Genomic DNA, 15,936 nt, shown 5'->3' with positions numbered 1-15,936 from the left:
TGGCTTCTTCCCCTTAGCTCCAGTGAAGGGTAATCTTAAACCTTTAGCACAAGACATTGTGGACAATTGTAGCTTCCAGCTTTGTGGGAGCAGTTTAGGGAAGACCCTTCTCTGCCCCCCATGACTGTGCCCAGTGCACAACTCAATACAGACATGGAGGGGGGAGAACATGAGCGGCCGCACAGAGTCCGGACCTCAACCCATCCAACACCACGAGGATGAACTAGAACAAAGATTGTGACCCCGGCCTCTCCCCAACATCTGGGTCTGACCTCACAAATGCTCTTCTGGATGATGGGGCAAAAAGTCTCATAGATTACTACAAAATCTTGTAGGAAGCCATCCCAGAAGAGCGGGGTCTGTTATAGCTGGAGAGGGGCCAACTCCATATCAGTGTTTTATCGGTGTAGACGAGGCCATAAAAGATCATATAGGTGTAACATGAAGGGGGCATGTACTTTTCCCCATATAGTGTATAGGTTGCATGATATATGGGACTATGTAGTAAATTATGGGAAAACAATCATGTCTTCATACCAGCCCAGCATACTCTGTAACGGGGCTCTTGGCGAGTGCCAAATGTGGGGTCTATGGATACTTTTGGCGTCTGCGCTTCAAAGCTTTTATGGAAAGTAATAAATGAGGACAGCCCGTACACTTATGGTGGCACAAGCCTGGTGGTCCTCATGTGACTTTTAACAGGTTCCCCCCCTCCACCCAACGCAAATGTCAGAACAGACCCTGATATCCCATATAAGCCAGTGGGTGCGTCCTCACGGATGTATGACGTATACATCTGCTGTATACTGTAGCGTCACCCATAGGTTCCCACGTTAAATGAAATCCCGCACTCCCCAGATGAGCTGCGGTGATGTGGTGTCGGCGCGGGGCATCTGCGGGGCCTTCTCCTACCATCTCTATAGGACGGGCACATGGCAGAGCTGCGCTTTGTGATTCCTGAAGCTCTGACATACAAGGGTATTTTCTTTCTCTCGTCATGTTTGTCCATGCTCATAAGACTTCCTTCCTGCCGCCGTCTGCCAGGCCCACTCCACCCCCACGTGGCAACTGGACTCCGAAACGGAGCTGAAGGGCGTCCTTGTGCTCTGCTGTCCCGGGCGTGGCGTGCACCTGCTCCGCTATTCTGGGTTTCCTGCGCTGTGACCTGCAGGAGGGGTCCGGGCTGGATGTACATTCCTCCGAGCCTCAGCCCTGCTCGCTCCGCAACCTCTTACAGGGTAATTCCAGGTTCAGGTTTGAGTACTATTTCACACCCATCCCCTGTGGTCCACTGGTGTCTATATTAATGGATTCCTTGGGGCCTTTTTGTCGCCCAGCAAGCCCAGGCAGGACGAGGGAGTACCAGCGATTCTAGGAAAGTACAACAGATTTGACAGGTCTATGTAACTGCTACTCTTACAGCTTCACCGGCAGCTTTTTTTTTTGTAAAGGGCTTTATTCATAAAGGACCCCCCACGATCCTAACCATATTACCGCAGGAGATGGGATGGAGCAGAGGTTGAGCACGCGCAGTGCCGCTCCATAGACGTGGGGCTCATGCTCAGCGGCTGCTGCATCCGAGCTTGGTTTTGCCTCGGTCGTGCAGTCAGGAGGTACTGGGGGCTCGGGACCTTATTCCATTGATTGTGGGGGGTCACTCTCCAAATGTATGTGAATATTTGGCCTATTTCTGTTTTTTCCAGCCTTTTCCGAGCCACGTTCTGAATATTACACCAAGTCATGCAGAGCCTTCATCCTGCAAGCAGCAAGGCCGATCATTGGTCAGCGTACACATGGCAGTGATCAGCCGACAAGCTCATTCCTCAGCTGAGTGCATCTTTGGATTGTTGTCGGCCGCACATCTCTCCTAGTTTATGGGGATGTTCGTCCGATTTGTAAAGAACCCTTAGAGCAGACTTAATGGGGTATTCCCATCTCCAAGATCCTATCCCAATATGTAGTAGGTGTATTAATATTAGCAAATTCCTCCAATTAGAAATGTAGTATAGTTCTTCTGATTAGCTACGTCACTTACCTCATGTGCAGGGCATTGCAGCAGCTTAAGTCTCCATGGATACGACCTCTCATGTAGTGACAGTTAGTTGCTAGTGGTCGTAACCATGGAGATACCTAAGCTACTGCAATGCCCTCCACGTGGGAAAAGAAACAGTGAATCAGAAGAAATATATTACATTTCTAATTGGAGGTATTTGCTAATATTACTATTACACCTTCTACATATTAGGATAAGATCTTGGAGATGTGAATACCCCTTTAACTGTCAGCTCCTCTTTGCGTTCTTGCATCACTCTGTTATTCCTCCTGGAAATGCATGAATAAATTAGCTGGGTGATCCCATTCTCATTGTGGGCAGGCTGAGTCCCTATACCCGTAGTTCTGATTGGATAGTGAGGAAGCGTGTAGAGACATGACCGAATGACCAGCTCCTATTCTCCTAATACATTTCCAGGAGGAATAACCGAGGCATTGCAGAGATAGAAGAAAAGATGCTGCAAAGTGGGCACTTTAAGAGATGTCCAGATAAGTGCCAGGTGCTGAGTCCCTGCTGCTCCGGATGTTCAGATACATCCATAGAACAAGTGCTGGAACACCCCATAGAAGTCAATGGATGGGGATTAGCGTCTGTAGAATGGGAAGAACTGACAGTGAGCAGAGTTCTGAACCAGACAAGCTTCATTCTAGAAGGATGGTGCCATGCTGCCTGGCACTGTGCATGCCCGCTGCCTGCCCTCGCCTCTGCAGGCAGACGTCGCCTGCGTTGTTTTTGCAGGATGGATGTGCAGCGTGCGAGGTGGGGATGGCACGTGCTCGGAGGGTCGGGACCTGCCCTTTGTGGAAGATGAGCCGGAGAAGCTGCTGTTATTTTTGGATGCCCTCGCGCTGCTGTCGTCTCAGCCTTAGGGGAAGTGATAAGACAGATGCCACCACTCCCTCCCAGCAGACTCTATTACTTTATTTGCTTTGGGCATGTGTCCTGAATTCTCACTTGAACAATGAATAATATCCTGGTCACAGTAAAGACGAGCATAAACCAGAGGGATGAGAAACCTGAGCAGAAGGCGGAGGGTGGATGTATGGTCCTGGGACGCTGCTGCTCTTCTCCTGCAATTAATAAAAAAAAAAAACAAAAAAAAAAAACCAACTCCTGGAAAAAACAATAATCGGTTTACCTTTCCTCTGGTTGCTGTTAGTTCCATAGACAAGGGAAAGTCTTAAAGGGAATCTGTCAGTGGGCTCAGCCCTCCTTAGACGTCTATATGGACATGTTCATAGGAAGTTGAATAAAATGATACCTTGATATCTACCATCTGTCTTTTTCCAGAAAAATCAACGTTTTTCTTAATATGTAAATGAGCTGTTAAGATCTATGGGCCAGACATAGATCTCTCTGAAAATCTGCCCCCAGAGTTATTGTAAATGAAAGGAGGAGTTATCAGTGTGAGACATGTAGATCAGGAGAGCAGACTGTGGGTCATTACATGTCTCACACTGGTAACGCCCCTTTTCATTCACAATAGGCTCTGGAGGCGGAGTCTTAGGATCTCTGGGCCAAACATAGATCTCCCTAACAGCTCATTTACATTTAAGTAAAATGTGGATTTCTCTGAAATAAAACATTGTATTGCAGATATCATGGTATCATTTTATACAGCTTTCCATGTCCATATAGACGCTGAGGAGGGGTGATCCTTCTGACAGATTTCCTTTAAGAGGGTTTTTTTTTCAAGAGTTTTTGGAGAGTTACTGCTCCAAAAACATAAAAAAACCTGAACGTTTTCTTAATGAATTTTTTACTTTTTCTAATAAATATAGTGGATTATTTTTTTCTACATATAACCATTTTTATCTTCAAAAGGGCAGCTGTGTTGGAGACCCCCACTTCTTTCCTGTATAGACCTGTCGCCCACAATACCATCCTGTGTGCCCCTTACACCCCCATCCATCGGGTCACAGACATTGTTGCCTGTGTGTGGCTATATAAATGTAGTTTACATACCAGAAATAAAGAGGCCATCTGTGTCCCCCATAACTATACACTTTGCCCCCCACCCTCCCCAGAAAAGTGTGTATGAGTTACAGACGGCCATCAGTGTTTGCTGAGTCCACAAGGTAGAGCCACGTGTCCCACAGCCTTCTCCTCTCTGGAGGGTTATGTAGGGGTACAGGGAACCCCAATACTTCCCACAGGAGCAGATTCCACTTTACCCTTTGGTTTCCCCCATTGAAGACACATGCAGGCTCAATCAGCCATGCACACGTGCATATGGAGGGTAGGGTTTGGAAGAGAAGCCATATTTGACGGAAAGCCTAAATGGCTATCAATTTACAAAAAAAATATCCTAGTCGTATATAGTCTTTAGAAATTGATTGTGTTTAGCCCCTTTGTCCTGAAACCCGGGTGTGACAGGGGAGCTGCATACACTAACGGTACAATACTCTGTGATGACTCTGCACAATCTGTCCATGTCTGTACAGCGAAGCTGACAAGTGAGCTGCAGAGAACAGAAGATGCCGGCCCATCTTGTGTGCTGCGTGGGGCCATTATGAAAATCTGGATTATTTATGAGATTTCAGATTTCCCTAACGACCACATTGTCTTTTATAAAAAAAAAAAAAAAAAAAAGTTCTTAATTTAAAGTAATGATTGGAATTGTGTAAATTTTCTTCCCTTTTTAATACATTTTGTTACGTTATACAGCTGCATTACACGAAAATAATCACAAGATTTGGCGTCTTCTGTTACCAGTAGGGGGCAGTGCAGTCATGAGAAAACCCCGCTTCTGCCTTGTGTTTGGATCCAGCGGCCGTGCAGCTATAATGAAACGGTGGTCTCCCACGTCAGAGGGGGCTTTATCTCCACCATCTCTCATCTGCTAAAAACGGCTCCGATTTTCAATCTGAATATGTAAAATTTGCATTAGTCAGACGCTGGTGTTTAGAATCTGTCTGCAGGGGAGGAGGGGGTAGGCACTAACCAGACAATGGTCTAGGATGGATACGTCCAAAGGACTGATCAAGTCAGCATGCCAACCCATGAGGCTCATTACTCGCTGGATTTAGGAAATGAAATGGGCCAAAAACCTTAAAAGGGGCATTTCCATCTTCATAGGTGGATATTTTCGGATTGTGCTTGTAAATACTAGCAATTTTGCCATTTACTGGTTATTAAAATTTTCAGCCGTTTTTGAGATATTAACATTTTTCTTTTGATGACAGCCCATTACTTAGGAGACCGACCACTGCTGCTAGACCGCAAAATGTGTGCAGTGCTTACAACCTGTTTTCTTTTGAGCTTGTAAGCGCTGTTTTGAAGCCGGCCAGGATCCCTGGACCGTGATGTTACATCTTAATCCTGGCCAGCTTCAGCTGGTGCTTTCAAGCGAGACAGCAGCAGTGGTCGGTCGCTTAGGCAACGGGCCATAAAGAAAAGTGTTAACAGCTCAAGAACGGCTGAATAAGTTTTAATAAGCAGTAAATTGAACAAGTGCTTGTATTTACCATCTATCCATTTATGGAGGTGAGAAGAATCCTTTAAAGGGAGATTCCAGCCAGAAACCTACTGGATAGATGAATGGGATGTCCGATCTCTGATCTTGAGAACAAGGAGCGCCACATCCCTCAGCCACAAGAGCACAGCTCCGCTCTAACTTCTAGCTGTAGTCTTCCGGCCTGGTGGGACACGGGGGGGGGGGGGGGGTCCACATTGATCTAGCTGAATGCGACTGGCTGGGACACTCTACTAAAGGGGTTCTTGGTTAGAGAAATGTCTCTTCCACATACCCTATTAGCGAATTCGGAGTTATTAGAAGGAGGCCCGTCGTTCTGGATCCTAAAATCTCTACAATCTGATTTTATTCCAGTAGGAAAAGGTAAAACATAATGGCCCCACACTTATGATATACAGTGATCCCGTCCTTACTGTCTCTACAGTCATAATGAAGTTCCGCACAGACAAGGGGAGAGACCCCCAGCCCGGCCGCTTCCAGGAGGACTGCGAAGTGCTGCTGCAGATCCGCAACGACCTGCTGGACTCTATGGGGGTTAACCCCGACCTGCTGCAAGAAGACTTTGCAAGGTAATTTACCTACTGTATACCACCCCAAAAAGACTGTCGGGAGCAGCTACACAAAGCCCCTCAATAAAGGAGAAGGATGCCTGTGTGCAGATTCATTTTGGTGCAAATTCTTTCTGCATAATTATTATATTTTTTCCTTTTTTATAATATCTACCTTTATTCTCTATTTTAATATACATAGAATGTGTGTGTATGTATATATATATATATATATATAATATATATATATATATATTTTTTTTTGACAGGCCCCCAAGAAAGATAATATTCGCCCATACCCTTCAAATTGTCCAAAAGTAGCCATTGTCACATTGTCACCCAGCACTTTGCAATCCTGTACATACTCATGCAATTGTGTATAATAGCGTGAAGTTTTAATAACAAAATAGAAATAAAAATTTGTTTATAGGGTGATAGAATGACCAAAATGTCATTCCTGCCCTCTGTGGGGGTCACTAAAAAGCCATAAAGGAGGACTGATCGTAGTAGGGAGACTACTTTCTTACTGCTCTCGCTTGCAGGTCTTTCTGCCCCTACACAGTCAGGCAGAATAACTTTTTCCTCCTGGTCCCTACTCTAAACCATTGCTGCTTCTTGAATATTGCCAATAAAAGTATCCTTTACAGTCCTGATGTATTATATGTAATGGGTTAATGTTGACCGATCCCCTTTAAACACGGCAAGAAATTAAATGAACCAACTAATCATAACACACAATGCAATCATTTCTCCTCCGTTCTGATTCTGAAAGCTCTATATTAACAATGTCCTGCTCCGCTGTGCAGCATTACACACTGTAATATCGCCTGATGGTAATAATACCGTACAGCGTCATGTAAGGTCTCATCATCCCAGCTGTGAGCACAAGGCCACATGTGGGGCTCGTACGGCATCACTCACAACTACAATAGCAGCAATTGTGTCCAGCCGTGCGTGTAATATCCACAGGAACAAGGGCCCAACATAGTGACAAGTCCAATGTCTATTTGTGAGCGGAGAGAGGTAAAAAGGGGTCAGTATTGGGGCGTTTGGTGGTAGTGAGATTTTTCACTGTTGGGGCAGTTTTCACCAATAAGAGACCCCATTCATCCCTGATAACCATATATTGTCTGAAGGTGGATACTCGATGCATTGTGAAAACTGCACCCATCACTTTACAATTCTGTACACCTTTACCAAATTTTTCAAAAATAATGCCTTAATCCAAATGTGACAGTCTGATCGGTGAGGAGGTGGTAGCATGAAGAAAAGTTCCTGCTTCCCACAGGGTCAATGGAGGCTGTCCAGAGGGAGCAGTAACAGTCTTTCTGGGGTCACTTTAAGACTTGTCTCTTCCATAACTCTACACAGAACCAGGAAAATCTACAGCAAAAGCCAATCGTAATATTGATGGATTTGCAGACCGTTTTACCACCAGTGGCCATGTCGGTAGACCGTGGCTGGCCAGGTCCAGAGCTCTGCGAACCTCCTCCATCCCAGGCGCCTCTACATCGACCGGGCACGGCGCCATTTGATTGTACTATTTAGAAAAGGAGCCGGGATGGCAGCAGGTAGGAGGCGGTTCACAGGGCGCTGCTCCAGCTGCCATGGTCTACTGATAGTGTCCACTTTGCTCAACTCTACCGATCACACTCAGTTCTTATTGGGACTCCCATAGCAGTTAATAGTCATGGACACGTGGCTATTTCTTTATCTGTAAAGGTAGGTGTGACCAGCAACTATCAGACATTTATGGGGATTTATAGCCCTTTTAATTTTGTCTTTGTTTTTTTCCTTTTCCCACAGCTATTGTTTTTCGGAAATGGCTCCTGTCTGTGCGGTGGTAGGAGGTGTTCTCGGCCAAGAGGTAGTCAAGGTATTGAGCACACACCTTGTATATAGACGCGGACCCTCCAGCATCGTGGCGGCTCACTTACTATGTTTCCTTTTTTTTCTCGTCCACAGGCTCTTTCCCAACGGGACCCCCCACATAATAACTTCTTCTTCTTCGATGGGCTGAAGAGCAGCGGCATCGTGGACTGTTTGGGCGCCAAGTGTTGATCGCTAAGGTTATGTATTGGAGAATCGGCAGATCAGTGACACTCTGACCAATATAACGGCACTTTTTAGCTCGGGTACCCTCCAGGTCACCACATACAGGAATGGTCAAATAAAAAGCTGCCGTGATGAGCGAATATGATGCTGTGACGTGACGCTCCCTCCGGTTCTCCGGATTTTCCAATCTGAAGATGCTGAATGAAGGTTTTGTTGAAAACTAGCTCCAAGAAAACTGAAAGTGAAATGTGTTCTGCCCTCTGGGAAACCACGATAGAAATGTCACATGATCCACGATGGTTTTGTTTCAATGTTTTTTATATAACTGGCTGTATTTTTGCTGTTCTGATTTTTATTTTTTTCATTTTCAATAAAAAAAAAATTAAAAAAATTGCAATGAGTCTTTATTCTTACATTTATAATACATTGCCAGTGCTCAGGTTGCCCCAAAATTACATGATGATCTGTTGTCCGTAGAGACAAAGCGTCAGAAAGTAGGACCGAATGTTAATTCAGGTAAAAGACTAAAAAAAAATCACACCAATGTATACCATCCCAGTGCAGGCCAGAAGGGAAGGACACTTTAGGGGCTTATTCACAAATTGTGTTTTTGAAGCTTTTTTTTTTTGGCACTGAAATAATGCAGCATTTTACAGTATTGGCAAAGAGAATAAGATTCCTCGTGCACACGCTGCTTATTTTTTCCGTTTCACTTCTGCAGCCTGTCGATTCTTTCAGCATTTTTGCAGCATTATTCACCTATTCATATGAATGGGAATAAAAGGCAGGCAAAAATGTTTTTTTTTTCTTGTTTTTTTTTTATGCAGCGTTTTTCCTGCAAACACTCAGTTTTTTTGCAGCAGAGAAATCTGCTACAAATACTAAATGTGTGTGCATAGCCTTAGACTCCGGATTAGGATTTTATGGATAAGATGTTCTGCATGGGTAAGGCATTTTTTTAACTGAATCTCTCGCTCGATCTCTCGCTCGATCTCTCGCTCGATCTCTCGCTCGATCTCTCTCTCTCGCTCGACCTCTGGGCCTCTCTCGATCTCTCTCTCTCGCTCGACCTCTGGGCCTCTCTCGATCTCTCTCTCTCGCTCGACCTCTGGGCCTCTCTCGATCTCTCGCTCGACCTCTGGGCCTCGCTCGATCTCTCGCTCGATCTCTCTCTCTCGCTCGACCTCTGGGCCTCTCTCGATCTCTCGCTCGACCTCTGGGCCTCTCTCGATCTCTCTCTCTCTCGCTCGACCTCTGGGCCTCTCTCGATCTCTCTCGCTCGACCTCTGGGCCTCTCTCCATCTCTCTCTCTCGCTCGACCTCTGGGCCTCTCTTTATCTCTCTCGCTCGACCTCTGGCCCTCTCTCGATCTCTCGCTTGACCTCTGGGCCTCTCTCGATCTCTCTCTCTCGCTTGACCTCTGGGCCTCTCTCGATCTCTCTCTCTCGCTTGACCTCTGGGTCTCTCTCGATCTCTCGCTCGACCTCTGGGCCTCTCTCGATCTCACTCTCTCGCTCGACCTCTGGGCCTCTCTCGATCTCTCGCTCGACCTCTGGGCCTCTCTCGATCTCTCTCTCTCTGGGCCTCTCTCGATCTCTCTCTCTCTGGGCCTCTCTCGATCTCTCTCTCTCTGGGCCTCTCTCGATCTCTCTCTCTCTGGGCCTCTCTCGATCGCTCGACCTCTGGGCCTCTCTCGCTCGACCTCTGGGCCTCTCTCGATCTCTCGCTCGACCTCTGGGCCTCTCTCGCTCGACCTCTGGGCCTCTCTCGATCTCTCGCTCGACCTCTGGGCCTCTCTCGCTCGACCTCTGGGCCTCTCTCGATCTCTCTCTTGACCTCTGGGCCTCTCTCGATCTCTCTCTTGACCTCTGGGCCTCTCTCGATCTCTCTCTTGACCTCTGGGCCTCTCTCGATCTCTCTCTTGACCTCTGGGCCTCTCTCGATCTCTCTCTTGACCTCTGGGCCTCTCTCGATCTCTCTCTTGACCTCTGGGTCTCTCGATCTCTCTCTTGACCTCTGGGTCTCTCGATCTCTCTCTTGACCTCTGGGTCTCTCGATCTCTCTCTTGACCTCTGGGTCTCTCGATCTCTCTCTTGACCTCTGGGTCTCTCGATCTCTCTTGACCTCTGGGTCTCTCGATCTCTCTTGACCTCTGGGTCTCTCGATCTCTCTCTTGACCTCTGGGCCTCTCTCGATCTCTCGCTCGACCTCTGGGCCTCTCTCGATCTCTCGCTCGACCTCTGGGCTACTCTCGATCTCTCTCGCTCGACCTCTGGGCCTCTCTCGATCTCTCTCGCTCGACCTCTGGGCCTCTCTCGATCTCTCGCTCGACCTCTGGGCCTCTCTCGCTCGACCTCTGGGCCTCTCTTTATCTCTCTCGCTTGACCTCTGGGCCTCTCTCGATCTCTCTCGCTTGACCTCTGGGCCTCTCTCGATCTCTCTCGATCTCTCGCTCGACCTCTGGGCCTCTCTCGATCTCACTCTCTCGCTCGACCTCTGGGCCTCTCTCGATCTCTCGCTCGACCTCTGGGCCTCTCTCGATCTCTCTCTCTGGGCCTCTCTCGATCTCTCTCTCTCTGGGCCTCTCTCGCTCGACCTCTGGGCCTCTCGATCTCTCGCTCGACCTCTGGGCCTTTCTCGATCTCTCGCTTGACCTCTGGGCCTCTCTCGATCTCTCTCTTGACCTCTGGGCCTTTCTCGATCTCTCTCTTGACCTCTGGGTCTCTCGATCTCTCTCTTGACCTCTGGGCCTCTCTCGATCTCTCTCGCTCGACCTCTGGGCCTCTCTCGATCTCTCTCTCTCGCTCGACCTCTGGGCCTCTCTCGATCTCTCTCGCTCGACCTCTGGGCCTCTCTCGATCTCTCGCTCGACCTCTGGGCCTCTCTCGATCTCTCTCTCTCTCGCTCGACCTCTGGGCCTCTCTCGATCTCTCGCTCGACCTCTGGGCCTCTCTCGATCTCTCTCTCTCTCGCTCGACCTCTGGGCCTCTCTCGATCTCTCTCTCTCGCTCGACCTCTGGGCCTCTCTCGATCTCTCTCTCGCTCGACCTCTGGGCCTCTCTCGATCTCTCCCTCTCGCTCGACCTCTGGGCCTCTCTCGATCTCTCTCTCTCGCTCGACCTCTGGGCCTCTCTCGATCTCTCTCTCTCGCTCGACCTCTGGGCCTCTCTCGATCTCTCTCTCTCGCTCGACCTCTGGGCCTCTCTCGATCTCTCTCTCTCGCTCGACCTCTGGGCCTCTCTCGATCTCTCTCTCTCGCTCGACCTCTGGGCCTCTCTCGATCTCTCGCTCGACCTCTGGGCCTCTCTCGATCTCTCTCTTGACCTCTGGGTCTCTCGTTCTCTCGCTCGACCTCAGGGCCTCTCTCGTTCTCTCGCTCGACCTCTGGGCCTCTCTCGCTCGACCTCTAGGCCTCTCTCGATCTCTCTCTTGACCTCTGGGTCTCTCGATCTCTCTTGACCTCTGGGTCTCTCGATCTCTCTCTTGACCTCTGGGCCTCTCTCGTTCTCTCGCTCGACCTCTGGGCCTCTCTCGATCTCTCGCTCGACCTCTGGGCCTCTCTCGATCTCTCTCTTGACCTCTGGGTCTCTCGTTCTCTCGCTCGACCTCTGGGGCTCTCTCGTTCTCTCGCTCGACCTCTGGGCCTCTCTTGTTCTCTCGCTCGACCTCTGGGCCTCTCTCGACCTCTGGGCCTCTCTCGATCTCTCCCCCGACCTCTGGGCCTCTCTCGATCTCTCTCTCGATCTCTCTCTCGACCTCTGGGCCTCTCTCGATCTCTCTTGACCTCTGGGTCTCTCTCTCTCTCGACCTCTGGGCCACTCTCGACCTCTGGGCCTCTCTCGGCCTCTGGGCCTCTCTCGACCTCTGGGCCACTCTCGACCTCTGGGCCACTCTCGACCTCTGGGCCACTCTCGACCTCTGGGCCACTCTCGACCTCTGGGCCACTCTCGACCTCTGGGCCACTCTCGACCTCTGGGCCACTCTCGACCTCTGGGCCACTCTCGACCTCTGGGCCACTCTCGACCTCTGGGCCACTCTCGACCTCTGGGCCACTCTCGACCTCTGGGCCACTCTCGACCTCTGGGCCACTCTCGACCTCTGGGCCACTCTCGACCTCTGGGCCACTCTCGACCTCTCTCTCTCTCTCGACCTCTCCCTCTCTCTCGACCTCTCCCTCTCTCTCGACCTCCCTCTCTCTCGACCTCTCTCTCTCTCGACCTCTCTCTCTCTCTCGACCTCTCTCTCTCTCGACCTCTCTCTCTCTCGACCTCTCTCTCTCGACCTCTCTCTCTCGACCTCTCTCTCGACCTCTCTCTCGACCTCTCTCTCTCTCGACCTCTCTCTCTCTCGACCTCTCTCTCTCTCGACCTCTCTCTCTCTCGACCTCTCTCTCTCTCGACCTCTCTCTCTCTCGACCTCTCTCTCTCTCGACCTCTCTCTCTCTCGACCTCTCTCTCTCTCGACCTCTCTCTCTACCTCTCTCTCTCTCTACCTCTCTCTCTCTCTACCTCTCTCTCTCTCTACCTCTCTCTCTCTCTACCTCTCTCTCTCTACCTCTCTCGATCTCTGGGCCTCTCTCGATCTCTGGGCCTCTCTCGATCTCTGGGCCTCTCTCGATCTCTGGGCCTCTCTCGATCTCTGGGCCTCTCTCGATCTCTCTCTCTCTCGACCTCTGGGCCTCTCTCGATCTCCCTTGGTGACAGATTCTCGCACTCCTATATTCTTACAGGGGGGCTTTGCAACCATTGTTTGTTTGATGTGAGAATCGCAGGGGTCCGACACCGAGAAATCTGTTCAACAGCAGCCATACAGTTCGAGCGAGTTCTGGTCCTTTTTATTTAGTGCACCCAATATCCAGATATTGGTGGCCTTTACCAAGGGGGGGGCGTTGCTCATAGGATTCTCTGAGGGGCAAGTTTTTAGGCTGCTTTGCATAATTACCCTGTAAACAACGCCTCCTTGGCAAAGTCAACAAAAATTAGCACATTGGATGCACTAGATGGGCTCATATGTCCGGAACCGTATGGCGGATTAAAAATAAAAAATTGGGAGTTGTACCAGGAATTACCAAAAACTGCCCACTTTTAAAAAAAATTGTTTTCTTAGTAATAGAACATCAATTTATGGCAGTTATGTCTGATTTTGCCTTGTATTTCCCTTCCCAACAATATATTTAGCTTGGTGGCCCTAAAGCGTCAGACAGGCTACCTTTTAAAAGATATGAGCACCTTCAGGGACAATTTTTTTTTTTTTGCCCAAAAAAATAATTTTTGCAATTTGGATTTCATTAAAAAGTGTGCATCGTCTTGGCCTTCTATAGCTCCTGTATTCCATGATCTATTACTGGCTGCAGAATGAGTTAACTGAGAATCTGTCAGCGAGCTCCTTCTGACTGAAATTTTATAACTCATCTTCCTTCTTCTGAGCTGCTCTCGGTGGATTTTTGACCACATGAAAGAGTAGCTGAATGTTGTCATTTATCAGCTTAGAGAAGGAAGATGAAGGTATGTGCACACAGTCTTTTGAAGCAGATCTGTTCCAAAAATTACTTGAAAAATCGCTAAAAAAAAAAAACCAAAACACGACTCTTCCTATTATATTGTGAACTTCAGTGTTCAGATGTTCAGTGTTTTAAGGGCTTTTTTTTCTGCTAAAGGTTTTGAAAAATGACTGGAAAGAAAAACTAAAGTGCTTGTCACATCTCAAGTGTTTCCCGATCTGCTGCAAGTTAGGCATTGTCCTATCAAAAGCTGCAAAAAAATCATTTCAGGGGGAAAAAAAAACCTTCAAAACTGCTTCAGGAAATTAAACCCCCCCCCCAAAGAAACGCCATGTTTCCTAAGGTGGCTTGCACTTGACTACTCGTTGTTTGGCAGACTCAAAAAATAAAACTTTTTGGAGGAGGTGAAAAATGAGTTTTTCAAGCGGAAACCTAACATTTTATTTTTTTTAGGATTTTTTTTTTTTTTGAACATTGGGCAAATTTCCTACTTTTTTGGAAATCCATTAATTTGTGAATAAAACTTTTAACATAATATCAGATGAAAAAGTCTCAAAGAATTACAAAAACACCTGAGCGTCTATGTGGCTTTTTTTGTAGTCTTCCCATTAGGAATGTCTTCATAGTAGAAAATGCCTGAGGGATAGTCGGGTCACTTCTTTAAACCACTTTGCATCTTTAGAAATCTGAAGAGATTAAAAGTCGCTCAAAAGCCTGAACATATGAAAGGCAAGCGGTTATTACATACAGATGTGTTCATTGTTTTGAGTTTCGCCAATGCTTTTTTCAGGAGGATTTCGGAGCAGAAAACGATGTGTGCACGTACTCCTGACATACACACACAATGTCTTCTTGGAGAAACCAAAGACAAGAAAAATAGACAACTAAATGCCCTTTATTATTTATCATTATTTTTGCACTGTGCAATTTATACATTTACTTTCAGTTATTTGGGTATTTTTCTTGTCTTTGGTTTCTCTCTGTTTAATGGCCTTGTGTGAACATGCATTTACATTTTGCATGCACATCTACTTACGTTTCAGTTCAGACCTTCAGGTTTTTTCTTTGCAGTCAATATGCTTTGTGCATATAAAAGGGTGTGGCCGCCCTTTGTCTGGGCCGAGACGCTCATTCTGCCCCGGTCTTATGCTCACACTAGGGATCCAGTCTCTCTGCCCTTGTCCATATGTATGTCACTTGACAAATGGTAAGGTTTTTAATATTCGAGTTAGGACAGTCCCATAAGGGTTGCCGTGAAGTGGCGGGATGGCTTTCACATTATTTTGATTAAAATTATGTTAACTAAATACCCTTTATTATTTATCATTATTTTTGCACTGTGCGATTTATACATTTACTTTCAGTTATTTGGGTATTTTTCTTGTCTTTGGTTTCTCTCTGTTTAATGGCCTTGTGTGAACATGCATTTACATTTTGCATGCACATCTACTTACGTTTTTGTTCAGACCTTCAGGTTTTTTCAGGTTTTTACAATGTCTTCTTGGCAGTGTTTTTCCTGCAGCATTGTCTTTGGTATCCTGGTTGGTTTTTTTTTTGCAGCTGCTTTTTTTTACTTTTTTAACTTTATACAGTAGTATTCAAAATAATAGCAGTGTGTACAAAAACATGAGTTAAGCACAAAATCTTTACACTAGTTTTTATTTCCAGCATTGGGAACATTGCACACTGTTTTCTAATTCAAAACATGAAGAGAAATGTATATCATTTTTAACTTCTTTACAGAAAATAACAAAAAATGAACATTGGGCTGTTAAAAATAGCAGTGTCTTCATTTGTCTTTATAAACAATATGTCCTCTTCTTTTTTTTGAGGATTTAGCATTCGTGTGAATCACTAACCTAATATTTAGTTGTATACCCACAGTTTTTTAGAACTGCTTCACATCTATGTTGCATAGAGTCAACCAACTCCTGGCACCTGTCAACAGCTATTCCAGCCCAGGAGGCTTTGACTTCATCCCACAATTTTTTGGCATTTGTTGGCTTTGCCTCAGAAACCTCATTTTTAATGTCACCCCATAAGTGTTCTATCGGATTAAGGTCCGGGGATTGGGCTGGTCGCTCCATAACCTCAATTTTGTTGGACTGGAACCAAGATTTTGCTTGTTTACTGGTGTGTTTAGGGTTGTCTTGTTGAAACACCCATTTCAAGGGCATCTCCTCTTCAGCGTAAGGCAGCATGACCTCTTCAAGTATTTTAATATATGGAAACTGGTCTATGATCCCAGGTATGCGGTAAATAGGTCCGGCACCATATTAAGAGGAACATGCCCATATCATGATGC

At 47.1% G+C, this 15,936-nt stretch overlaps 1 protein-coding gene across 1 annotated transcript in view; it reads left to right on the top strand.

Moving 5' to 3' along the window:
- The window catches only part of SAE1 (SUMO1 activating enzyme subunit 1), a 37,832-nt gene extending 29,352 nt beyond the window's left edge, over nucleotides 1-8,480 (top strand). The window contains exons 7-9 of the mRNA XM_073641436.1: nucleotides 5,953-6,097; nucleotides 7,883-7,952; nucleotides 8,042-8,480. Coding sequence (XP_073497537.1) covers nucleotides 5,953-6,097; nucleotides 7,883-7,952; nucleotides 8,042-8,137 — 311 coding nt within the window. The 3' untranslated portion in view covers nucleotides 8,138-8,480. The remainder of the gene's footprint in view (nucleotides 1-5,952; nucleotides 6,098-7,882; nucleotides 7,953-8,041) is intronic.
- Nucleotides 8,481-15,936: the final 7,456 nt, after the last annotated feature.

The sequence above is a fragment of the Phyllobates terribilis genome, unplaced genomic scaffold (genome assembly GCF_046119375.1).
Source record: "Phyllobates terribilis strain yellow unplaced genomic scaffold, ASM4611937v1 Scaffold_7__3_contigs__length_470593459, whole genome shotgun sequence".
NCBI classification, from domain to species: domain Eukaryota; kingdom Metazoa; phylum Chordata; class Amphibia; order Anura; family Dendrobatidae; genus Phyllobates; species Phyllobates terribilis.
Note: the sequence above shows the minus strand (reverse complement) of the source record. Positions and strands in the feature narration are given on the sequence as shown.